Source organism: Chenopodium album, chromosome 8, assembly GCF_948465745.1.
Source record: "Chenopodium album chromosome 8, dcCheAlbu1.1, whole genome shotgun sequence".
NCBI classification, from domain to species: Eukaryota; Viridiplantae; Streptophyta; class Magnoliopsida; order Caryophyllales; family Amaranthaceae; genus Chenopodium; species Chenopodium album.
Window position 1 is genome coordinate 36,335,702 of NC_137841.1, and position 27,290 is coordinate 36,362,991.

A 27,290-nucleotide genomic window follows, 5' to 3' on the forward strand; every position below is an offset into this window, starting at 1 on the left:
GATACCTATTTTTGGAGATATGGTAGATAGAGGGGGTTTGGTATTGTTAGGGCTGCAGCTGGGTGAGGGAAGGTGAAGAAGGAATTGGGAGAAGGAAGGTGTTGTAAGCAGAAAAGGAATGCAAAGTGGACATGTGAGTGCTACGGGAAACCTTCAAGGAAGCGTAAAGTGGATGTTTTAAAGGAAGGTTTGGCACATGATGAAGAAACAGCTTTGAAGCGCTAATCAAATAAATGTGGTTGTCTAGTTGAGATGTATACTAGTGTGAATGAGGATGGGAACTCGGTAATCCGAAAGCAGAATTTGGAGCATGATGGTCACATTGTTACACCTAGAAAGGAGAAGGATGTTTCGATGTTTTGGAAGCATGAGTTGGTAGAAAAGAACAGTCACTTGGTGAAGCAGGTACAAAATGCGAAGAAGTTTAGGGTAAAAATATCTCAGATGTATAGTTATTTTGCTCGTGAGCGCAATGGAGTGGAGGAGATGGCTTTTACTCAAAAGGACTTGGAGAATGCAGTCGCGGAGAAGAAAAAACTTGAGCTTACGGAGAGCAATGCTAAAGGGATGATTGAGTATTTTAAAAAAATGAGTTCAAACAATCAAAATTTTTTTCATATATGTAGGTTTGGGAAGGATGGTGCGTTGCAGGATGTTGTATGGGTAGATGCGCGTAGTAGGGCAGCCTATAAGGAGTTTTGCGATGTAGTGTGTTTTGATAGCACCTACTTGACTAATAAATTTCATCTTCCTTTTGCTGTATTCCTTGGGGTCAACCACCATGGGCAAAGTATATTGTTTGGGTGTGCCTTAATCTCTCGGGAGAGTGCAGACACGTATGAGTGGGTTTTCTAAACATGGTTGCACTACATGGGGGGTAAAGCTCCTTTAGCTATCCTTACTGATCAAGATCCTACTATTCAGAAAGCTATACACATGACAATGCCTGATACGTGCCACAGGTGATGCATATTGCACATTCTTCAAAATTTTGGGAAGTACCTACGTAAGAATGAGGACTTCGATGCAATAAAGGAGGAGTTGGAAAAAATTATCTATGGCAGTTTGGATGTTGATGAATTCGTTGATCGTTGGGAGGAAGCAATTTTGTACTACGAGTTGGTAGACAATGAGTGGCTTGAAGGTATTTCTGAAGTACTTTACTTTCTTCGTTAATTGTATGAAATTTTTGTGGTGCAAAATGTATGTTATATGTTATTGTTTTGGGTTATTTGATATTTTCAGTTTCACAGTAACACAGTCACACTCACACACATAGTCACACTTATAATTGTATACCCAGTCACAGTTTCAGGCTATTTGATAGTTTAAGTTTCACGGGTAACACAGTCACACTCACACACATAGTCACATGCCATTGTAGGTGATTGATACTTGGATACCCTATTGTTTGTGTGAACAGGGATGTATGAGGAGAGGTACATGTGGATCCCTGCCTATTTGAAGCATTTGTTTTGGGCGAGAATGAAAACAACAAAAAGATCGGAAAGTTTCAACTAGTTTTTTAAAGGATATGTTGACAGGAACACCACCTTGTCTGAGTTTGTTGTTCGGTATTGTGATGCTATGTCGATAAGAGCGGAAGCTGAAAGAATAGCCGACTCAAACACACTGCGGTATTTCAGGTCAGTAGTCACTGATTTCCCAGCGTAGTTGTTGTTCCAAAAGTGCTATACAGATGCCAAATTCAAAGAAGTGCAACGGGAGTGCACTAAGATTTTGTATTTGCGTTGCTTAGATCAAATCGAAATAGGGATTAATATAATTGAGTTTGTAATTGAGGATTGTATTTGGGTGAAGCCTAAATATGCAAGGAAAGAGGAAGTGATGAAAGCACGGATATGCTATAGGATGTGTTTTGACAGGATCACATATGAAGCCGTATGTGATTGTAAACACTTTTTAGTGTCGGGGGATAATTTGTAGGCACATGATCCTTGTGTATGACGTGAGTGGAGTCAGCGTTGTTCTTGAGAAGTACGTTTTGCGTCGTTGGCGGAAGGACGTGCAACGGAAGCACACACGAGTTAAAGTGGCGTATCACGATCCATTGAAGACAGATGAAGTGAGACAGTATCACAAACTTATGGGTACTTATAAACCCATTTGCTCCAAGACTTCTACTTGTAAGGAAGGTATAGATGATGTTGCAGAGCTTTTGCAATTGATGGATGTGAGAGTTGATGAGGTTTTCGCAATGGTAGCCAAAAAGCGTGAAGAAGCAGCAAAGGAGAGTCCTCTAGCTGCTCACACTAAAACTCCAGCTACTACTGTTCGCACCGCCTCCTCAGTTGGACAAAACAGCAGACCTGAGGGCACAAACACACCTGAGTTCTAGGTTCAGGAATGCCAAACAGTAGCACACTAAGCAGTGCTTTTCCAAGGCTGCTGTGAAGGTTCATCCCCCGGGAGGATAAAAGACCCACTCTTGTCGAGAAAGAAGTCGCATCGAACTACAAATGTACGTTATCCCTCTTGCACAGAGAAGAAGGGGAAAGAAAAGACTAAGACAAAGGAAAAAAATGCAACAAGGGCTAGAGCAAAGAAGGCGGAAGCTGCTGCGGCTGTCCAAACACCTCTGTCAATGTCAACTAACGAGTACATTCGATCGGTTGGAGGAATTCAAATGAGAGAGGTTGACGAGTCATTAGGGTACTTCACTACGCGAAGTAGAAACTCTGGTGGAGTGTTTGCAAGTTTTCTAGGAGTAACTCCAACTTACAACTGTGTGGGTACCCCAAGTTCCCATCCCCTCCTATAAATGTATCAAAAATAATGTTTGGACTTTGTATTTTTCAAGATAATTGTACCCTTGATGTGTTTTAATCATTTTTAAGCATTTCTCTTGATTTGTAAAACCAGGATTTGTAATTTTCATCCTTATTTTGTTCAGTAATAGGATTTCGATAAAGGGGGGTTGTAGTGGTACTTTCTGCATATCAATACTGTACCACATAGCCGCAGGTGGCACATTATGTTTTCATATTTAGTACCAAGGATAATTGGTTGAAGTAACGTGTACTACTACTCCATATAAATGGTATAAATTTAATTAAAAAACGTATAGAAAAAAAAAACATGAATGAGAAATAGGACTAAATTACAACGTTCAAAATATTACTTAATTAGATTTGATCAGAATTAAAACATAAACACATTGTTCAACATTACCATACTGAAACTAAGAGAATGTTCAAACTAAATAGAAATATTAGATGATTTTTTTTCAAAACATAAACTAAAAGGCAAATATTGTTGGCTGTGATTTGAGGTTATCACTCGAGTTTTTCAATGGTTGAAGTTGAGTGACCGTAATCACCGGATTGCTGGGCCAGATACTTCTGCAGACCACCGATTACGTACATTGTACGGAGCATGGGGTACGACGTCTTTGGGGCTGTCGTGGCTCCTCTGACGTACTTGCCACTGCCTCGGCCTGGCCTGATTGGTGGCACGTCCTCCACGGGTGGTTGCACTCCTACGCCAGTTGCTTGACCGGCCTCTGTGGGTACCTGTCCAGCAACCGTTGCCCCTTGTCCAGTACCATCATGAACTCGTGCACGGCTTGCTGCACCACAGCCACCACCCCTCCCAGACACCCTGTTAATCGCCGCTGTTTAGCAACCTTGGTGGGTCTTTTTCGGGCCCCTAGCCGCAGAAGACTTTTGTTCACACTTCCCGTCTGTGCGACGGAGCTGTCTGCCTTCCCCTTTTGAATGCTAGGAATGGCAGACGTGACATCTTGCAACTGAGCCTGCAATGCCCTGCATATGAACTGATGATCGTTTAATTGCTGAATTAACATCTTCTCCTTCAATTGGAGGAATTGTAAGTATCTTGGTTTATTAGTGTCTGACTTTACCATCGGTTGTTTGCCTTTGTTTTGTTTCACCATTTTCGAAGAAAGGCAAAAGTAATAAAAAATATAAATAAAAAACTGAAATAATATTTTTGATATCTTCGAACAAGAGGACAGAGACAGAAAAACAAAGCAGAGAAAACTAAAAGGAGAGAGATAGTTGAAATAGGAGAATGGAATACTACAAGAAAACTAGTTTTTGGCAACAGTAAAAGTCGTTGCTAAAAACAGATTGTCGTTGCAAAATATAACTTTAGCAACGACAATTGTCGTTGCAAGGTCGTTGTGTGTATGGGCGTCACAAAAAAATGGGAGCAACAACTTTCATCGTTGCTAAAGAAATGTTTTTAACAACGACAATTATCGTTGTAATAAATTTGTCGTTGCCATACATAGTGTTAGTAGCCATATGGAATATATTTATAACAATGACATTTGTCGTTGTCAAAGATGTGTTTCGCAACGATATTTCACGTTGCAAAATAATATATATATTTAGCTATGACAAAAGTTGTTGCAAAAAACGATCAATGTTATAAAAAAAAAAAAAACAATAAAAAATGACTAAATAAAATAAAGTTCATTTTGCTCAATTTTTCCCTCTATATTGATAAAGAAAGACATATACATAAAAAACTTGAATATTTTCATTTATAAATTACTGTAATATTACAATTTAATCCCAAAGAAAGTATTTTTATTTATCGTTCAAAGTTATAATATTGCAATATTTAATAGCATCAACAATATATATGCTTGAATGAAAACCAGGGATACCTTGCTCACAATTTGTCAAGAGTAAACACAAGACGACCTGTTTTAAAACCCACAAAACAAGTATATATGAATAGCAGAAATAATTATATAGATTATTATTCTTGAGTATAATTGAGCTATCTAAAAATTGAAGGAAACAGGAAGAGACGACATACCTTAAACTCATTAACCTCATCAAGACCCTCTGATTTGAATAATGCCCACCTGCAAGCGCAATCACAATAGGGTGTCTTTTGTCTTTCTCCATTTCATATAGTGTACAAACATAGCTTATGAAGATTCTTAATAAATTAAAGTCTAACAATATTTTAACTTTACACATTTATTGTGAATAAAACTAAATGCTTGATATACAAAGGACCCGGATCCTGCTCACCATCACCTAATTAATTAGATTATTGCAGACATGGTATACAACCAATAATAGGAGATTAGAGTAAATTACATAAATAGAGGCTAACCTCTTTTTATCTTACATGAAAGGTTGGCTCTTGACGTAATGTGTTTCTTCGCTAGTAAAGCTGATATGGAGTCAGGATAGTGAAACTTATAGTATTAGATTGCAATATGAAGAAATTAAAAGATGGAATAGCAGAAGTTCACACGGTAGAAGCAATAAAAAGATGGGGAAGCATAAGAGAGCAACACTAAATATGGCAGAATATTTTTAAAACTCTGATCATATGCCTATATAATATAAGAGATATAATCTAACTTGCCAAAGCTAGCTAAACAGAGCAATAGTAAACAAAGGAAAATATGGCTGAAACCTTTTCGAACACTAATTTTATGGGTATATAACATCAGAGAATCCAACTTGGAAAAGCTGTCAAATAGCCATCTACAACTTTTTCTAGTTGAAAACAATAAATATAAGAGAAGCGTAATTGTAGGCGTCGCTCGAAGTGCGTCTACATTAAAAGCATGTGTGAATATGCTTGGCACTCATAGGATGTGGGAATTGACATAATACGATTAGGGACAAGGAAAGTAAGGAGCCGCCAACAAGTTTTTAAGGAACTTGTAAACCGTTCACGGATCATAAAAAGGCAACCACGATAAGGGACAACGATAGGCAACAACGATTGACCCGTGAAAGTTACACCCCATTCAAAATCCATGAGATTACTAACTCCATATGGTTCGAAACCACAAAAGGAGGATCGGGGATGATGGTACGAAGTGAGTCATGGAGTCACATTCGCCTGTATTGACCTCTACTCGATTCTTATAGTGAAAAATGATTCCTACGATCTCAAAGGCATACAAACAGAGATTCAATTCGCTCCAAACTATTATTAAGCTAAATTGGTTGAATATTAATGCAACACATAATTCTAAAATATTGTGATCACTTAATTAAATAACAAGATTAAAAAAGAACCTAAACTGGTTGTCCAAATTATCTTATTAGGCGTGATTTTCAATTACATATTCCCTTTAAATATGCAATATGGTGATCAATAAATATAATAGAATAACATCAATATTGGAAGCAATTTAACAATAATTCCAACAATATAAAATCGTTAGAAAAATAATAGAAATAAAAGGAACATAATTCTTACTTTGATTCTGTTTGCTTGCAACTACAAAAAAATAAACGAGTTAGTAACTTCAAGGAAATAATAATAAAACAATAATTAAATTAAATAAATTAAGTAGAGTTGATTTGGGGCCAAACCCTCAAACGGTTCTACCTTTCACGCCTTGGCTTAAGGACAGAACCACGAGTAAAGTATGGACTCTTTGGAGTGCTTGAAGAAGAAATTTTGAAAAAAAAAAGGGTAGGCTAGTATTTAGGCTAGAGCAAAGAAGAGAGAAAAATAGAGAATTAATTAATGCCCCGTACATGAGAAATGAGGGGGTATTTGTAGAAAAAAAATGTGTTGAGGGAACTCACGGAACCCTAAAATGATAAAAAACTCTAAAATCAAAAACCGCGACACGGCACTGTGTACCGTGATACGGGAATTCCCACCGTCAGACGGGAAAAATTCCCGTGACGCGGTGAACAATTATGTGACGCGGGAAATATTTTAGGGTACGAGGAATAAAACGCGTGAAGGGTTTAGGCGGAACGGACACGGAAACTCCCGTGTCACAGCAGGTTTTCCGTGTCACGGGAAATCCTACTGTCAGACGGGACAGTTTCCCGTGACACGGTGGACTATTGCCGTGACTCGAGAATTTTTAGTCCTTTTTTCCGTCTAAATTTATTTTTAACCCTAATTTCGTTCAGCATTTTAAGTGTCGATTGATAATTTCGGGCCATTTCTGATTTATTATTATTTGGGCTAAAAAAAGAAAATAAGCAAATTAAAATAAATAAAATGTTTGGGCCAAAATAAATAATAAAACAATAAAGTAAAAAAGGTTTGGGCTGAAATTAAAAAATCTATGCTTTGACCAAACATCAAAACTGATCCATGGACTATCCAAAAATTGAATTTAATTAAATATAATTTTTTAAGCACTCTCGGGATTAAATACAGAACCCAACCAATAGTGACGGTGAAAGGTTGTTCATCATAGGTTTTGGTTTTGGGGAAAAATTTTTAGGTGTCTAAAGAAGCCCCCACTTTGACTGAGTTTGTAGAAACGTCAGTTTCGAAAACGATAGTCAAAGTAGTCGATAGGGACGGAGAATGATTTAAGACGTTCTGCGATCCTAAATCACTCTATATATGCCAATATCTGCAGAAAAATGTTAGTTCCACAGATAAAAGAGTAAAGGGATAGAATGCTTATCTAACACCAGTGTATCGGTGACAAATGAGTTTGGTAGCTTCCTATGCTTGAAGGAATCCACTAGATGACATTTGTTGAAATGCTTTCCATGCTTGAGGAAAGCCGACAGATGAGTTTGATAGCTTTCTAAGCCTGAAGAAACCTACTGGATGACACTTTCCTTGCTAGAGGAAAGTCGACATATGATTTTGGCGTTTTTCTTTGCTTGAAAAAATCCACCGATAATGCTTTCCATGCTTGAGGAAAGCCGACAAAGGAATTTGGCGGTTTTCTATGCTTGAAGAAATCCATCGGATAATACTTTCCATGCTTGAGGAAAGTCGACAGATGATAAGATTACAAGTCTCTGTGTATCGAGAACCTTGCGTCATGAAATGATGGTGGTTCGATTGTCCCCGAACGTTGGCTGTAGATGGTTCGCTTGTCCCCGGATGTGGGCTATAAATGGTCCGCTTGTCCCCGGATGTGGGCTATAGATGGTCCGCTTGTCCCCGGACGTGGGTTGTAGATGGTCCGCTTGTCCCCGGACGTGGGCTGTAGATGGTCTGCTTGTCCCCGGACATAGGCTGGTTGAGACCTGCAAATTATTTGCCAGGGGACTCGTATAGACTATGATTGACATGACCAACTGACTTGACCAAGTTTGACTTGACATGACATGACATGTGTATGACTTGTGATTGTGTGTGTCTTGAGTGAGTGTGTGCATTGACACAAGCAATTAAAAATGCAAAAGCAAAAATTTTCCGTCATTTTTGGCATGAGTGGAGGGTACCGACTTTCTCCCGAAAAAGAAAGACATGAAAAATGAGGTTTAGTTTTTAAACTTCCCTAAAATAAAAGTCATGATAAAAAAGGGAAGAAGTTTTGAACTTCCTTGTTGAGCAAGACGAAATGAATCACATGGATTTTCTTCTTGTTATATTGAACTGCTCGTCTTGAGCATAATGTATGCATGATGCATGTTCTTAGGCTAGGAGGCTAAGGACAATTACATCATGTGACACGATAGATGAATGAACTTACGTCATGGAGCTAAGCATCATATATGGTGTAAAGAAATTGTTTCGGGGGTTTTTGTCCCTTGGGAGAGTTACAACACTAAGACCGGATTAAGCAAAGAGCGCCTATACCTACAAAGCAAACGGACCGCCGGATGGTCAGTAGTCCGCCTCCGAAGGTTAAGTTAGAAAAGTATTCGGAGTAAAACGTGCGGAAATAAAGTTATCTGCTTGGATTCCAAGCTCAAGTGTACTGTTTCTTGTTTCTTGAGAGTGACAGTTCTGACAATGATTGGTATTCAATCAAGGTTAGGTCATAAAAGTTGTCCTTAAAATTCTGCCCCCCATAAATGAGGGGAATGTTCCCTATTTATAGGGCTCTAGGAACGTGTGCCCCTTCTAGGATTTTGTGCCCTAGGAAAGGGCACGCCGCTTTTGCAGGGCCCTTGGGATTTGGGCCTTGAAAGCAGCCATTTCCAGGGGGCCCAATCTGCTTGCCACATGTCACCATCTGGAAGGGCCAAATGGACGCTCCTCTTAGGGACACGTGGCTGGCTCGGATTGGGCCAGCTGGCTGGGTAAAAATACCCAAATCATTTGCCCCTCACAGGGGACACGCGCTTGCCACGTGTCGCCTGTGACAGGTGTCAAAATCCAACTGGCCACATGTCAAATTAACTTTTTGGGGGGAAAAATTAGGGTTTACCCCTTCTATAAATAGAAGGGTTTGACCCCCCCCTTTTGTTTTCACACCTTTGCGAATCTTGGAGAATCTCTGGACTTTTGACTTTCAAAGACTCTCAAAGACTTAAACTTATCAAGCATCCGACGCTCGGCTTTCTGTCCGTCTGTTTCAGCAAACCAGGCGTCTCATAGTACCTTCTTCTAAGGTAACCGCCTGCTCTTCTCTTTTACTTATTTTTTCTTGCATTTTTTCTTTATCAAATGGTTTCCTAAACGCACCCGGTACGACCTAGGTTAGTGATCAGCCGGTCACCGGGGACGGCTGAATCTAGAACTGGGAGTGTCGAATGCTCGTTCGAGAACTTTGCTTTAAGTACATCTCCAAATCCGACAGTGTCTATGCATCTGCAGGACACGATGGCCAGAACAAAGCAGACAACGAGGAGATATAGGGCGGATGGTTTCTTTTACCATTCAGACAGTGAGACTGTCAACTCTGATGGCTCCATTAGGGTGCCTGCTAGCAAACCCTTCTTCTGACCTTCCCCAAACTCCAACTTATTACTCTTCCCCTTCTTCAAGCGGCACCCCCAGTGATACCATACTGCGGGAAGCCGATAGTCAATACCAGGCCGAGCCTTCAAGAGAGTCTAGGGGAGGACCCTGCTGGCCCCATCCGGCAGTCCCCTAGCTCTGGGGAGAGCTCTAATGACGATTCGGCCTCATCATATTCTGAAAATGCCTCTGTTACTTCAGAGGAGGCCCGAGCAAAGATAAGCACTTCAAGGGAATCCTTGTCAGTGGAGAAGAGCTAAGGTTGGGCGGAGCCGAGTGCTTCTAGACGCTTGGAACGCGTCCCCTACTATCACCATGTCCCGCAAAGTAAGCGGAATTCTATGACATCCGGTCTTGCCAATTTCAAGCGCAAGACCGTAATGGGTCATGGCTTTTCCTTGTCCGTTCCCAACAAGGATGATACGATAACCTGGCCGACCTTGGCCAGCTATATGGACCAAGCATTCGGCTGCAAAGAGGCGGTCCTCCAGGCTGGTCTACGCTTCCCTCTCCATCCGGTCGTGGAGAGAATACTGGAGGGATACCAACTGGGTATCTGGCAACTTGTCCCGAATTCATGGATTAATATCATCGGGTATGTTGCCGCATGTGAAATGCTGGAGGTGGATCCCAGCTTTGAGGCATTCGCCCACATGCATTATCTCAGTCGAGCGCCTGCCAAGGGCGGCGAAGGCTGGTACACATTGTCCACCGCAAGGGGTACATGATGGCAATCGGCAAGGAGAACAAGTGGAAGGGCTGGAGAACAAAGTTCTACATAGTCCATTCCTCTGATAGCCGACTGAACCAGAAATACAATAGGTGGAACAAGGATCCGCCCCTCATGGCTGGCAAGAGTGCCTTACCCCTTCTCCCTAGGCGTGCCCAGGAGGAAATTTTTTACCGGGGTTTGTTCTAAGTGTCCGTTCGGACAAATGAGCAGGGGGAGAAAATAGTCGTCCCCCAGAGCTACATTCCCCTTTACAAGTGGCTAGAAGATGGGGTGTTCTTGGCCGCTTGTGGGCTAAGCTCTGAGATACCGAGAGGTAGTCGGCCGTCTGATTTTAGGCAACCTTTAAATTGCTTTTCAATGTTTGTTTATAAAGTCTAACTCCTGCTTTTAGTGCAGACAAAGCTATGGAAAAGATCTCGGCAACAAGGAAGCCGGCTGCTGTCTCTGCAGCAAAATATCGCTCGAACGTCCTTAATCGAGCGAGTGACGAGCAGAAAACAGTCGGGACTCCCAAGGTAGTTGTTTATAACACTTGGTATATTTTTCAGCAAAGGTTAATTTTTGCCCGCCTGTTTTTCTGACGCCTTTCTTTTTGCTAATGCAGAGTAGCTCCACCAGGCCCTCTCCCTCCAAGCAATCCCAATCAAAAATCCAGAAGACTAGGACTGGTGATGTGAGTGCATCCGGCAAGAACCGAAAGCACATTGCTCACAAGCCCAAAAAAAGAGACGGCTGTACTCTCGAAGCTGACAGGGAGGTCAGCAAACCGGATGCTACTCAGGCATCGAAGGGTGGCTTTAAACAACCCACTACTGTTGTCGGCTCTGCAGGAGAGAAGAGGCGTCATGGGAAGGAGGGGGAGGTTCAGTCGGACGGTATAAACCGCATCTTCATTGAATTTCAACATCAAGATAGTTTCTTAGAATTTTCTTGACTAACTTAATTTTACAGCTCCTGTGCAAAGGCCGACCGTTGTCCAGATGGCCAAGGAGATGCTGAGGGCGCTTGATCCAGAGGACAAGGCGTCCGTGAGAGGAGTCGGCACCCTTAACTTGGATGCCATCTTGGGGAATCTCTGTGAGGTAAAGAGTTAGCTTAATTTTCTTATTGTTTAAATACATATCCGACTGGTCTTGACCATTCGGCTCTTTTCTCATCTTCAGGCTATGCTGCGCATCCAGGGGCTAAGAAGGCCAATCCAGGAAAAGTCCAAAGAGGTAACAACCGCTAAAGCTCGAGCCGAGTCCGCCTTAGACCGAGCTCAATTTGAAATTGCTCAGAATGAGCTACTGACCGTTGATATGATGTATTCCCAGGCGGATGCTAACCTGCAGGTAAAGAAGTACCTGGATTCGGCTCGCTCCAAAATCATTGACCTTAAGGCCGAAATTAAAGGTCTCAAGGAAAAGCTTGAGCCTCTTCAAGAGGCCAAGAAAGAGGCCGAGAGGGCCAAGGAGCGGGTTGGCCGCCTGGAGGTGCGCCTGTCGAACCAGGAGAAGCAGCTGAAGGCAAAGTTCATGTCCCGAGCTGAGGAGGAGAAGGAGGCCCTTGTCAAACAAATGATGGAGGACTACGAGGCCATCATGCGGATGGCATGGGAGGCGGTACAACCGGAAGCTGACTATAGCACCTGGAAATCAAAGTTTGATCAAGCTAATGAGGATTTTAATGCTGAACTTCTTCGCCAATCTCAAGAGGAGGCGAACAAGGCTGCTGTTGAGGGCGAAGATTTTGGCTCCTCATCAGGCTCTTCTGGGGACGCAGAGGGACGAGGAGGATGATGAAAATGCGGAGCAGCCGGCGGGTGATGATGCGGCTACCAATGTTGATAACTCCCCTGCCCCTTAAGCTTTTTATAATTTCTTTCTGCGGCCGAATGGCCATTTATCTCATCTTCCAGCATGCGTGCCGAGTAAAAATGTATCTTTACCGACCGAGGGGTCGGGTTATTTTACAATTCTCCTGGCTTTGCCAGTTAACTCTTTGCAGTCATCAATTTTGACGATTGTCTAATTTCTATGAAGCATCCGGTCATTCGGCCGGTTTTATTTATATTGGTGTTTATGCATGCTTTAAAAATTTTCAAAGCTTATTTTTATGCATAGAATTTTAGCTAAGTTTTTTAGCCCGTATAGTATGCGAATGTTCTTTGCCCCTGGGCGGATGTCGATTGGTTTCGGTTGATTGGATTGATTGACTTAGAAATTATTGATACTTAGAAGAGTATGCATGGTTTCTAAGTCAATCAATCACTTTGGTGATTGCCCCAGACCAAGCGATAGACGGCCATTCAGAGCAATCGATTCTTTAATTTTATTCGGCTGTAGGCCTCGTTGAAATTAAATGCTAAGTTTTAACTTAGCTTATTTGTTTAGAGAAAGTATTCCGCCTGGTTTGCCCCAATAGCAAAACAGGCGCATTCGGCCATAAGCCTTGTATACGCATAATGCTAAGTTTTTGGACTTAGCTTTTTTTATTGAGAGAGAGTTCTCCGCCTGTCTTGCCCCAGAGCAAAAACAGGCGCTTCCGGCCTTATGCCTCGATAGCCTCTAGTCATGAAACAGTGACCTTTCTGCAATTGTACTAGAACAATTCGAAGGATTTTCGGCCTTTTAGATTTCACTTTCAATTTATTCAAACAACTGCGGATGCGTTTTTAGCATTCGGTAGGGTCGTTTGATGTATTAGTAGAGCAATGTGCCACCCAAATGGGAGATGCTTCTCCTCGACAAATTCACCCGAATGGACGTCGTCGGCTATCTGACTCATGTTGGAGCAGACAGTCATACTCATGTTGGAGCAGACTGTGGCCGTCGGCCTCTATTGTTTTATTAATATCCGGCCATTGGCCTCTATAAAAATGGTAAATAGTTGTTAAGTGTTAGACTTAACTTGAAAATAAATCAGTAGGGTCGACTACTTTGGTGCAGTCGGCTCCGTCAGACGGAATGGGGCGTCTGCTGTTGGGACAGACGCTAAAAGGGTGGTCATCTGTACTTTGTATAGGCGACTCTAGCATAATTTACAAAATTTAGCAAGAAGACAAGTTTGGGAAATGAAGGCATTTTCTCATTAATCAGAACTTTGAAGTAATTACAAAAATTCTTAGAAGTAGTATTTTTTAAGTTGTCTACATTCCAAGTTCTAGGCAGCCGCCTACCGTCTGGTTCTTCCAGTCGGTAGGTGCCGTCTCTTACCTTATCATAAATTCGGTAGGGGCCTTCCCAATTTGGGATTAGCTTTCCCTGCTCATTCGCCCTACCGACTGACTCCATTTTCCGTAGCACAAAGTCCCCCACTTTGAGAGGACGCTTGTGTACTCTTTTGTTGTAGGCTCGAGACATTCTCAGACGGTAAATCTCATGGCGCAAGGCAGCATTGCCCCGACGCTCTGGAAGTGAATCCAGTGCCAGCCGCATGGCCTCCCAGTTTACCTCTTCGTCATATAACATGACTCGAAGAGTCGGCTCATAGTGTTCGATGGGCAGGACAACTTCTGCACCATACACCATGAGGAATGGGGTTTCTCCAGTTGCCCCTTTGGCGGTTGTTCTGATGGCCCAGAGGACGTGTGGTAATTCATTCTCCCAAAGGCCACCAGCCCTTTCTGTTTTCTTTCTAATCCCGTCTGAGATTAACTTGTTGAAAGCTTCGACCTGGTCGTTTGCTTGGGGTCGGCCGACTGATGCAAAGAAGTTTGAGACCACTTGGTCTCCCAACCAAGTCTTGAGCTGAGGCGTCTCAAACTGAGTTCCGTTGTCAAAAACCATAGACATAGGCACCCCAAAACGGGTGATAACATTCCTCCATATGAAGGAGATGACATCTTTGGTCTTGATATTTTTGACCGCCTCCGCCTCTACCCACTTGGTAAAGTAATCCACAGCTACCAATATGTAGCGCTTGCCGCCTGGTGCTGCTGTGTAAGGCCCAAGTATGTCCATGCCCCATTTGGCAAAGGGTATTGGGCTGTGGATGGCCATCAGGTCTGTGGCCAGACGATGGATGAGCTTACCAAACTTTTGGCACTTGTCACATTTTTTTACCATTTCCATGGCATTCGACTCCAGAATAGGCCAGAAATAGAGCCGCCTGGCCTTGGCAGTTAGGGACCTGCCGCCTATATGGGAGGCGCAGAAACCCGCATGCAAATATTCGAGGACCTCTTTACCCTTCTCTGGGGTAACACACTTCAACAGGGGTTTCAAGAAACCAGTCTTGAAGAGTTCTCCTTGTCTCAGCTCGAAGTTAGCCGCTTTCTTCTTTAGAATAGCCGCCTCCTAGGATGAATCAGGAAGCGTGCCGTCTGCAAGATAGGCCCGGATGTTGTCCATCCAGGTAGATCTTCGGTCGAGAATTCCAATGGGGTATTCATTAGATATACTTCTCTTTTCCATGACCTCCCAGAAAACCGACCGAGGCGTTTCACAGGAGGCGGATGATGTCAGTTTTGACAGAGCATCCGCCAAATTGTTTGAAGATCTGGGCACCAGAGTTAGATGAAACTCCTCAAGTGTCCCAACTTCATTTTTGACCGCCTACAAATATTTTATCATGGCCGGATGACTGGCCTCGTACGTTCCATTGACCTGGAGTACGACCAGTTGAGAATCGGAGCAGGCGTCAAATTTCTTTGCCCCTGCCGCCTTGCAATACCGAATGCCGGCTAGCAGGGCCTCATATTCGGCCTCATTGTTAGAGACCAGGAACTTGAACCGTAATGCATATTCGTACTTATCTCCCTTAGGAGATTGACTGATAATCCCTGCACCGCAGCCGTTCGTAGTGGAGCTCCCGTCCACATACACTTTCCAAACCTGGTCAGTATTATCCGGTGCAACCGGCCTTGTTATTTCAACAATAAATTCGGCGAATGCTTGCCCCTTTATTGCCTTCCTTGGTTCGTAAATGATTTCTAATCCTTGAATTTCAATCGCCCATTTGAGCATTCGTCCAGAAGACTCCAAGGTTGTGAGTGGCCGCTTGATCGGTTGGTCAGTATAGACCTCTACCGCATGCGCCAAGAAGTAAGGTTTTAGCTTCTTGATGGCCATGTAAAGGGCAAGGCCAAATTTTTCAACCATGGGGTACCGAAGCTCTGCGTTCCTAAGAACATTGCTAATGAAATACACCGGGAGCTGGATGTCGTCTCTTTCATCTAAGAGAACGGCACTGAGGGCATGATCAAAGACGGCTAAATACATGAAGAGCTTCTCTTTGGGCAAAGGGCTAACAAGCCTCGGCAAAGAGTGCAAATGAGTTTTCAGCTTTTGAAAGGCCGCCTCTGCATCGTCACCCCATTCAGAGTTAGTCTTCTTTTTTATTGCCTAGAAGAAGTAGAGACACTTGTCGCCTGACCGACTGAGGAATCTCCCCAAGGCCGCCAGGCAACCTGTTAACTTTTGCACTTCCTTCACAGTACGGGGCGACTGCATGTCGATTACCGCTTGTATTTTCTCAAGGTTGGCCTCTATTCCCCTTTGGTCAATTAAAAATCCGAGAAACTTCCCTGACTACACACCAAAGACACACTTTTTTGGGTTAGCATGACCTTGTGCCGCCTAAGTTTGGCGAATGCTTCTCGGAAATCAGCAAGATGATCCGCCTGTTGTTTGGATTTGACTATCAAGTCATCAATGTACGCCTCTACATTCCTTCCGATTTGATTAATGAAGACCGTATTAATCATTCGTTAGAAAGTAGCAGGCGCATTCTTCAAACCAAACGACACACCGTACAACAGAACAACCCCTGATCAGTGACGAATGCCGTCTTTTCTTGATCTTTTTTCCACAGGGGGGTCTGATGGAAACCTGAATAGGCGTCCATAAAACTCATCAGGGCATGTCCGGCTGTTGAATCGACCAGACTGTCGATCTTAGGCAGTGGATAGCTATCCTTTGGACATGCCTTGTTGAGGTCTGTGTAATCAACACACATGCTCCAAGTTCCATTCGGCTTTTTTACTAAGACAACGTTAGCTACCCACTCAGGGAAATTGCACGGCCGAATAAACTTGGCGTCCAGCAGCTTTTTAACTTTGGCGGCTGCCGCCTGGCTTCTTTTCTCGCCATGCTTTCTTTTCTTTTGCCGGATAGGCTTCTTTTTAGGATCCACGGCGAGTTTGTGGACAGCGAGATCCGGGCTGATGCCTGGCATCTCTTCCACTTCAAAGGCAAAGATGTCTTTGAATTCTCTCAACAGCTGGTGCAGGCTCTCACCCAGCTTAGCAAATGCAACCGTCCCCACCTTAACCGTCCACTCTGGCCGACTGTCGTCCAGAGGGATATCAATGTGTTCGCCAGCAGGCTGGGGACGGAGATCATCCGACCGTTCCCCTATCAGTGATTGCTATTGTTTTTCTTTTTTGACCACCACCAGCTCATCAGTCTTTTTTTCTTTCCGACTAGTGGGGCCGACTGTTCTTCCTCGACATCGTCGAGGTCGATTATTTGCTTGCCCCCACCGGATGCTGCGGCCGCGGGCTTGACGTCCGAGAGATAACACTCTCGAGCCGTCTTCTGGTCCCCATTGAGGGAACCGACTATTCCATCATCCTTCTCATACTTGAGCAGCATGAGAGCAGGGATGATGACGACCTTACACTCATTTAGAGTGGGTCGGCCAAAGATGAGGTTGTAAGCTATGAGCTCTTCATTCACTAGGAAACGGATGGTCATGTGCCGACTGTCTCCCCTGTTCCCCAGGCGGACGGATAAGTCAATTCGTCCGATTGGGTGCACAAGTCCTCCCCCAAACCCAACAAGGGTGTGAGAGACCTCCATCATGTTATCCGGTTTGTATTTGAGATTGGATAAGAATTTGAGGCTGATGAGGTCCGAGGAGCTTCCTGTGTCAATCAAAATTCGACCAACCAGTTGGTTGGCCACCTTGCATTCAATGACCACAGGGTCATTATGCGACAACTTTAGGGAAGGCGGATGTGCCTGCCGCCTCTCCTTCCTCAACAGAGTTGACCGTCTTTCTCATATGGTCCTTGGTGCCCCGAATGGTCGGGCCACCACCGGCAAATCCGCCTGCTATTATGTATACCGGATCTTCATCGGTTTCGGCACTAACAGCAGGCTGGGGAGTCTTTTTCTTGGACTGCCCCGGATTTGCCTTTGAAGTCACTTTGGACATCACATAGGACTTTAGTTGTCCTTTGTTAGCCAGACGGTCGAGCTCCCGCTTGAGACTGAAGCAATCGTTCGTCCAATCCTTGTAAATACATGAGGTGGGTGTATGCTAGCAGGTGGTCTTCTAGGTTGGAGGTCCCATCATAGGTTCCAACCAGAACATTTTTAACCTTGGCCGGCTGTTCGGCTTCGGTTATTTCCCTAGAGAAGGCAGAGGGTTGATCTCCAAGGTGTTGCAGCCTGAGCTGCTAGTCCATCGGCTGATAGCCGTATGCCGCCTAGCCTCCAAATAGGGCAGGTTGCATGTAAGGTAAAGCTGGCGACTTGTACAATAGCGGAGCCATGTACTGGACCGACTGGATCACATGAGGGCCAGACTGAACCCGTGGGCTGCTTGCTAGGGTCTCATGTACAGACTGGGAATACCTCGCAGAGGCATGTTGAAAGATATCATGGTAGGTCGACGTTGAAGCCGACTCTGATAGCTGAGTTTTCTTCTACTCAATGTAATGTCGAGCATCAGAGAATGTTTTCTTGCTACCATCCGGCTATATGTGACGGATGGCTTTTCTTGTGCCCGTTTCTTGGAAACGGAGCCTGGTGAGGTCAAATTGGGGTCGGGCCTTCTCCGTAAGGGCAAGATGAGGAGTCAGCTGGCGCTCCCTGACCGACTTCTGTTTGCCAGCTTGGGACTTCTTGGAGGCGAGTTGCTTGATTTCAACCCTGAGACTACTCAGGAGTTTCATGAGTTCATCTCGAGTGACGGGAGTCGATCCTGCCGCCTGGGAAGGATCACCCGTCCGCACCGAGGGCTTCTTTGGCTGACCACCAATTTTGCTTGGCCCCGCCTGATCAGTGTGACGCTCCCGCTTTTCCCTTTTGCGGATGCGTCTTGAGATGAGGGACCCGTTAGGATCCACATAGGTTTCGACGTCAGCGTTGTCCCCTGAGTCATGGTCCGTCTAGACCACTATGTCTTCTGGAGGTCGATTGGTCTCAGGATTCGGTATAGGGACTTGTGAAGCCATCTTAGAGGTACTCTCCCCACAGACGGCGCCAAATGTTTCGGGGGTTTTTGTCCCTTGAGAGAGTTACAACACTAAGACTGGATTCAGCAAAGAGCGCCTGTACCTGCAAAGCAAACGGACCGCCGGATGGTCGGTAGTCCGCCTCTGAAGGTTAAGTTAGAAAAGTATTCGGAGTAAAACGTGCGGAAATAAAGTTATCTGCTTGGATTCCAAGCTCAAGTGTACTGTTTCTTGAGAGTGACAGTTCTGACAATGATTGGTATTCAATCAAGGTTAGGTCATAAAAGTTGTCCTTAAAATTCTGCCCCCCATAAATGAGGGGAATGTTCCCTATTTATAGGGCTCTAGGAACGTGTGCCCCTTCTAGGGTTTTGTACCCTAGGAAAGGGCACGCCGCTTTTGCAGGCCCCTTGGGATTTGGTCCTTGAAAGCCGCCATTTCCAGGGGGCCTAATCTGCCTGCCACGTGTCACCATCTGGAAGGGCCAGGTGGACGCTCCTCTTAGGTACTAATGGCTGGCTCGGATTGGGCCAGCTGGCTGGGTAAAAATACCCAAATCATAAACAATCTTGAACGTCACTTAGGTCTTGAAGCTAAGCACGTATATAAATGAAGTGATTATGAACTTTGCTTAGGTCAAGGAGCTAAGAACGATATGCTTTGTATTAATACAAATCATTGATATAGAAATGTTACTCAGCACATTATGCGATGCACGAAACAATGAACATTGCTCAGGTCAAGAAGCTAAGCAAGTATACAATGTTTCTTCTCATGAATGTTGTCTTGAAAGATGATGAAGCATGCGCGGTAGGGAAACAAGATTTCATGATAAAGGGTTCCTAAGAAAAAGATGATATGGATATGTATGTGTGAAAGAAGTGAGTGAAAGTGATACTAAGGTGAGGCTGTAAAGGTTATGGTGATGGAAATATATGTGTGAAGAGTCAAAGATGATGACTCTTTAGGCTGGGTAAGCTAACGTGATGTAGGTTCAAGCCCCCAAGTCTAGCTCTAAATGGGTAGGGATATTGAGATAAGTATTGGATATTCTTTGACTCAATTATGCATAGATATGAATGTGGCCGCACCTCAATGTGAGGTTGTCTACGTATCCGTTAGGAATCAGGCCGAACGTAGCTCTAACCGAACTTTGCACAAGTGTATGTACACCTCAAAGAGGTCTTTCAAGGGTTGTAATGTGGTTAAGTTGATGGTTTAAGGAAGAAAGGGGTAAAAGGCTCAAGACCCGAGAGAAGCCCCCAAGATATGTAATTGTGAATTTGAAAATTTTGAATTTTGCAAGTTTATTTTCAACATTTTATTTATTTTTGCTTTGATTTTCTTTTTTTTCATTCTTTTGAATCAACGTAGGCAATCTTAGATCATGCGGTCCATCACTCACTTAGCATTCATGTTTCTCAGGCACGGTACCGAGCACTCGATGAGAGACGCAATTTGAGACGTGTTCATATCAAAGATTTTGGAACACTTGCCTTTAGACATTGTTTTATTGTTGCTTTGCTGCTTTTTTTTTTTTTACTTGTTTTTTGAATGTTATACAATCACACATCTTCCAATCCCAGGGTTAAGTAAATGTGGGTTGAATAAATGAAGGCCAAACGTTAGACGAGGCTCAAAATAGTTGATGAAGAAATGGAATGTGATTGAACGGTTAACAGGGAATGACAGGGTTGCAAAGGTGCCTCAAGTCATTGGTGTACCTTGGGTTTAGTTCGGTAATTGATTTTTTTTTTTTTTTTGAGAATGAATGAATGAAAAATTGTATGATCGAGATGTAAAGGAAATTTGCTCATTTTATTAATGGAAAAGGTGAACGAAACACATGAAACATATAAAAATTCAAAATGGAAAACCTATGCTAGACATGAATGGGGGAATGGAGATGAATGATAAAGAAAGTAATCATGAAATCTTGCACGAAGGATCTGCTGTGCGCCTTGTGTTAATTACTTCTTGCCGCCTGGAGGGACAGGAAGTTTGTTTGCATCCACCAAATCTTGAATGACGTGCTTCAAATTCCAACATTGCTCCGTAGTGTGGCCCCTTCCTTGATGGTACTTGCAATGGGCATTGGGATTCCATTTGGCGCTCCTTTCTTCAGGTTTTAGCTCTGGAAATGGCCCAATAGGTGTGATCAAGCCTTGACCGTAAAGGCGATCAAAGGCCGCATCATAAGTCATTCCTAAAGGAGTGTAAGTTCTATTCTTCTTGGGCAATGGAGCATCAAGAGCTAACACTTCATTGAGATCAACTTGGCTTATATTGTTGGTAGTATTTTCGTGCTTAGAAGACAAATAAGAAGGATGGTCGTTCTTCTTGTTTTTCCAAGTGTTATTATTGTTACTACCAGCAGTCTTTATTACATCATCCTCGATATTGATGCCAATGTTGTATACAGCTTCGAAAGTGTTCAGTGGAAAAAATTTGAGATGTTCCCTATATTTATGAGTCAGATTTTGAATAAAGAGGCGAACCATCTCTCTTTCTTTGGGAGGATCTACCAAGAGTGAAGTTGTTTCCCTCCACCTGTTCAGGTAAGCGGTGAAGCCTTCATTCTCTTTCTGTTTGACAATGGAGAGTTCACGTTCAGAAGTTTTAGTTTGAATGTTACACTTGTAACGATTCATGAAACTGTCGGTGACATCTTGCCAAGTCGCAGTATGCTTGGCATCTAGAGAATATCATTGTTGGCAAACATGCTCTAAGGAGAGAGGGAACACCGTAGGGAAGAGTGTTACGTCCAATCCCTTAAGAGCCATGGTTGCAAAGAATGCCTTCAAATAGAATATTGGATTGTCAGTAGGCTTGAACTTTGAAATATCAGCAGTGGAGAACATTTCAGGAAGTCTGTCCTTCACATCCAAAGGAGTGGGAGGTCGTTCCACATAAGTGAAATCCTCATAAATCTTACTCATTTGTTTCTTTAATTTGTCGAGGGTGGAAACAGTGACCTTGTTTTGTTCCATGGTAGTGACCCTAGTTGTAAGGGTTTGCATCATGGCAGACAGTGCCTCGATGGATTTGTTGATGTTCTCAATATCTTCTAGTGGCCATTGAAAGCTAATAAGTAATGTGGAGATGGCAAAGCTCTCTTTGAACGTCTATTAGATCTGAGAAATTGTTGCGGTAATGACTTGAACCGTATTAATCTATTCCTGCTCCTTGACCAAGTACTGTGAAATAAAATAATTCACTTAATTGTTTAACTCATTGCTCAAGATAGAAAAGGAAGGAAAAAAATAGACATTTGAAACCAGGTGAGAAAACTCCACTCATTTTTTTATTATGATGAAAAAAAGGGTGCATGAACCTAGTATACGATCATAAACAACCTGGTGCACGACTCGAGTCGGAACATAAAGAAAGTGTGTGGACTATACTTAACTCGTGATGACTAAGTGATGTTATAAGACTCGTGGTATGATCGTATGGCTAGACATGTGAACAATAGCCAAAATGACTGACGCGAGGACCAAATTGTCACGGAAGAGTTAAAAAAAGCTGACTGGACTTATTTCAAGGGCACCGTGACACGGAAAACTGTACCGTGTCACGGTACAAGCTGCCGTGACGCGGTGGTTTTTTTTTTTTTTTGGAATTCCACCGTGCCACGGTGAACTTTCCCGCGGCACGGTGGATGATGACGTGTCACGGGTATTTTTTTTTTTTTTTTTTTTGGAAATCCACCGTGCCACGGTGGAAATTGTCGTGACACGGTGAACTTTCCCGTGACACGGTGGATGCTGACATGGCACGGGATTTTTTTTTTTTGTGCTGGGTTTCCACCGTGCCACGGTGGAAACTACCGTGACACGGTGAATTTTTTGTGGCACGGTGGATGCTGACGTGTCACAGGATTTTTTTTTTTTTTTTTTTTTTTCTTTTTTTGAAATCCACTGTGCCACGGTGGAAATTTCCATGACACGGTGAACTTTCCCGTGACACGGTGGATGCTAACGTGGCACAAGATATCAACATCTTTTTCGCTAATTACTAAGTGAGTACGGTCCATTGGCAATCGTTAGTCATAAAATGATCCACCATAGACAAAGAAAGATCGTTAAGGTTAGGATCAAAACAACCAAACATAAAACACGTAGGCACAATGATGCAACAAATAGTTCGCAACCTAAGGTCAAGTTCTATGTTTGACTATGGTCAGGTTTATTTGGTGTTGATAAGGTACCATGGTTAAGAGTTTGGACGCGTTAGCAAGGCAGCCTCCCTTGAGGGTGTACGCCAACGGGCGGCTCCGCGAGTTCGTGATGAAATCGAACTCGACTCCATGGTTTGGGTGGATTTAATAACTCGAATGAACCCTTATTGCCATGAGCGTTTTTGGGTTGATAGAGCTTAAATTCCCCGGGGCTAAGACGCATGTAGAACACACACGTTTTTTCAGAAAAATCGAAGGAAGTTGACTGTGAGAAGATAAAACAAGCCACCGGACTAATTTTATGACTGCCGTGACACGACAGAGATTCCCGTGCCACGGTATTGCACACCGTCAGACGGGGTACTGTACCGTGGCACGGCAGTCAGAAAATCTGACTGGTGCCCTATTTTCCTTCGTACGCAATCAAGTTATTCAATTTCAGCTACGAGACAGACCTAAATGCGACGTTCAAAAGTCTATGCTTATGCAAAAATGCCAGATTAATCACAGGAATATTTTTCAAGAATCTTTCAAAGTGTCATCCACTCATCTTAATTAAATACCGATCACTCAAATCGATAAATAACCAAGAATCCTCCCAGTGGAGTCGCCAAATTGTAGGCGTCGCTCGAAGTGCGCCTACTTTAAAAGCATGTGTGAATATTCTTGGCACTCATAGGAAGTGGGAATTGACATAATACAATTAGGGACAAGGAAAGTAAGGAGCCGCCAACAAATTTTTAAGGAACTTGTAAACCGTTCACGGATCATAAAAAGGCAACCACGATAAGGAACAACGATTGACCTGTGAAGGTTACACCCAATTCATAATCCATGAGATTAGTAACTCCATATGGTTCAAAACCACGAAAGGATGATCGAGGATGATGGTTACGAAGTGAGCCATGGAGTCACATTCGCCCGTATTGGCCTCTACTCGATTCTTATAGTGAAAAATGATTCCTGCGATCTCAAAGGCATATAAATAGAGATTCAATTCGCTCCAAACTATTATTAAGCTAAATTGGTTGAATATTAATGCAACACATAATTATAAAATATTGTGATCACTTGATTAAATAACAAGATTAAAAAGGAACCTAAACCGGTTGTCCAAATTATCTTATTAGGCGTGATTTTCAATTATATATTCCCTTTAAACATGCAATATGGTGATCAATAAATATAATAGAATAACATCAATATTGGAAGCAATTTAACAATAATTCCAACAATATAAAATTGTTAGAAAAATAATAGAAATAAAAGGAATATAATTCTTACTTTGATTATGTTTGCTTGCAACTACAAAAAAATAAACGAGTTAGTAACTTCAAGGAAATAATAATAAAACAATAATTAAATTAAATTAAATAAAGTAGAGTTGATTTGGGGCCAAAACCTCAAACGGTTCTACCTTTCACGCCTTGGCTTAAGGAAAGAACCACGAGTAAAGTATGGACTCTTTGGAGTGTTTGAAGAAGGAATTTTGAAAAAAAAAAAGGGTAGGCTAGTGTTTAGGCTAGAGCAAAGAAAAGAGAAAAATAGAGAATTAATTGATGCCCCGTACATCAGATATGAGGAGGTATTTATAGAAAAAATGTGCTGAGGGAATTCACGGAACCCTAAAATGATAAAAAAAAACCCTAAAATTATAAACCGCGACACGACACTGTAACTGTGACACGGGAATTCCCACCGTCAGACAGGAAAAATTCCTGTGACGCGGTTAACAGTTGCGTGACGCGAAAAATATTTTAGGGTACGGGGAATAAAACGCGTGAAGGGTTTAGGCGGAACGGACACGGAAACTATCGTGTCACAGCAGGTTTCCCGTGTCACGGGAAATCCCACCGTCAGACGGGACAGTTTCCCGTGACACGGTGGAATATTGCCCTAACGCGGGAATTTTTAGTCCGTTTTTCCGTCTAAATTCATTTATAATCCTAATTTCGTTCGGCATTTTAAGTGCCGATTGATAATATCGGGCCATTTCTGATTTATTATTATTTGGGCTAAAAAAAAGAAAATAAGCAAATAATATAAATAAAATGTTTGGGCCAAAATAAATAATAAAACAATAAAATAAAAAAAGGTTTAGGCTGAAATTAAAAAATCTATGCTTTGACCAAACATCAAGACTGATCCTGGACTATCCAAAAATTGAATTTAATTAAATACGATTGTTTAAGCACTCTCGGGATTAAATACTGAACCCGACCAATAGTGACGGTGAAAGGTTGTTCATCATCGGGTTTGGTTTTGGGGAGACATTTTTAGGTGTCTACAGTAATTTGTATGTATAAACAAATAATCAAGTTGCAAGATGGGGTTTATGGTTATGTTCCATTGATTCATACAACTCTCATTCAATTTAATTGTAGATCAAGAATGCAAATACATACGGACATTTCTATTTACATCAAATGTACTAATACCAAACACAAGGGAGGGATATGTAATTAATGTGAAAGTGAGAAGAAGCTAAAATACTTGTATATTATTGATATTATCAGACATTGTACAATAGTGCAGAAAAAATTGTTAGCTAGGATTAAAAATATTTGAGAATAATGTTTGGGAGATGGAGATGATTAATGCAAAGACACAAAGTTCACTAAAAAGCATCACCACCTATGACCCCATTAGAATGAATTAATAATCATACATATCAACACAAAAGAGAGATGCCACATAGAAGGCATATATAAAGCCGTATAAAGAAACTTGAAATAAAAGTTGATAAAGGCATAGAAGAACACTTTTGGTAGACACTCAACACGATTCATCACCTTAACAACCACAATATCCAAAATCTTATGGCAAATAACGGATACACCATCATTAACCACCACAACCATAACACATATTTCACCCATACATCTTCTATTCTATAAATGTTGATTAATCAATATTCCAAATGCTAAAACCAATATGATAAATCAGCTCAAAATAAAAAATAGAGAACCCAGATTAATCAATATTCTAGAAACTAAAACCAATAAAATAATAACCTCAAATCCCCAATTGGGATCAAATAAAGTATAAAACTTACTCAAACCGATTTTGGAGTAGCCATAGTAAATAGTGAACTCATTTTCCTAATAATTACAGACAAAAAAAACATAATCAATCGCCCAAATTACTCGTATAACCTTTCATAACATCAATAATTTTAACTAATTTTTCAATATTCCAGCTTATAAGAATCTTAAATTGATTCAAATATCAAACAAGTCTCTGAAAATGACAAAACTTCTCATTTAAAAAAGTCAATAAACTCATATCATCTTTCCTAAATTAACTAATTATAACTATTACTAATACTTTAAATTGACTTAAGTAAACAGTAAATTAACGCCTCACAGTCCAAATTATAGGGAGAAAAGAACACAAATTACATAGTAAAATGGGAGATTACCTGATGATAATAGCATAGAAATTTTATCAAAAGGGACCAAATTAAAATTAGGGAAAATTACAAATAAAAAAGGGGGACGTGATAAGATATCTAAAAGAGAAATTATGATTAAATTTATTTTTTTTGGGAGAAATATAAACATAACCCTAATCTGACCATATTAACAATTAGACAAAAATAATTAAATCAAAGATGGTGTGAATGAAAACACAAGATTGTCAAATTGACATTAGAAGATGCTTATAAAAAAAGAATAAACACCATATCTTAGCTTAATGGAGTAGAGAGAGTGCAGAATACGCTTCAATGGTAAAATTGGAGTTCGCTGCAATGGAAGAGATAGAGTACAAGGAGAGAGATGGGGAATAGAGAGTTGAAATCAGATTGTGAAATTGATATAGCTTACCTCAGAAATGACTTCAATTGAAGAGGGGAATATAGGAAGACGCATCAATGGAGGATCCAAAGTACCCACATATAGTAAGTAGAGAAAGAACATAAATTAAAGTGAATAACAATGTGAGTAAAGACGCGGAAATGAGAGGGGCGGAGAAAAATAGGAAGACTAGAAGAAAACGCGGGGTAAGGACTTTATAATTGTCGGTATGTTTAGCAACGACATAAGTTGTTGCAGTATAAAAAGTGCATTTTTTGCAACGACAAGGGCCGTTGTAAAATATAAATATTAATTGCGCAACGACAATTGTCGTTAGTATAAACAGAAAGGGTAATTCACAATGACAATTGTCGGTACAAAATACTTGTGTGAAATTTTCAAAGACCCACGTTATGAATTTTGTGGAGGGAAATTAAAAAATATTTTTAACGACATTGCCGTTGCAAAATATTAGTTTTGCAACAACATAGATGTCGTTGCTAAAATATCGTAGCTATAAATGAGTTTTCTTGTAAGTTATATAAATAGAGTGGGAGGAGGAAGTTATCATATGATTGTTGGAAACCTTTCAACTCCCATTTTGCAGTTTTTCCTGTGTGTTCGCGTCATTTGAGATGACTCATTTAAACACGTCCCATTTAATGAACCAAATTTCAAGATGGGACATTCATTCATCAGAAATGTACCACTACGTAATTTTTGGAAAATATTTTAAATTCATTGTAAACGAATTTGATTCATAAA

General features: G+C 41.8%; 2 protein-coding genes across 6 annotated transcripts; one reads left to right on the plus strand and one right to left on the minus strand.

Annotated features, from left to right (window-relative positions):
* The first annotated feature begins 252 nt into the window (after window positions 1-252).
* Window positions 253-855, plus strand: LOC145642937 (protein FAR-RED IMPAIRED RESPONSE 1-like). The gene has a single exon (XM_081694092.1). It carries the CDS (start codon window positions 253-255, stop codon window positions 853-855), a length of 603 nt encoding a protein of 200 aa, XP_081550218.1.
* Window positions 856-3,283: 2,428 nt separating this feature from the next.
* LOC145641821 (uncharacterized) lies at window positions 3,284-26,741 on the minus strand. 5 transcript variants are annotated; one of them, XM_081692796.1, is made up of 8 exons: window positions 26,556-26,741; window positions 25,784-25,829; window positions 24,013-24,033; window positions 6,226-6,246; window positions 5,134-5,178; window positions 4,813-4,861; window positions 4,658-4,694; window positions 3,284-3,785 (listed from the first exon to the last, which is right to left on the minus strand). In XM_081692796.1, the coding sequence occupies exons 1-7, from the start codon at window positions 26,646-26,648 to the stop codon at window positions 4,673-4,675; spliced, it is 297 nt and encodes a 98-aa protein (XP_081548922.1). In that variant the 5' UTR covers window positions 26,649-26,741; the 3' UTR covers window positions 3,284-3,785; window positions 4,658-4,672. The 5 variants fall into 5 exon arrangements, 4 of the variants coding, with proteins under 4 accessions (XP_081548922.1, XP_081548920.1, XP_081548921.1 ...); XM_081692794.1 differs by having other exon boundaries at window positions 5,119-5,178; XM_081692795.1 differs by lacking the exon at window positions 3,284-3,785 and having other exon boundaries at window positions 4,506-4,694.
* Window positions 26,742-27,290: the final 549 nt, after the last annotated feature.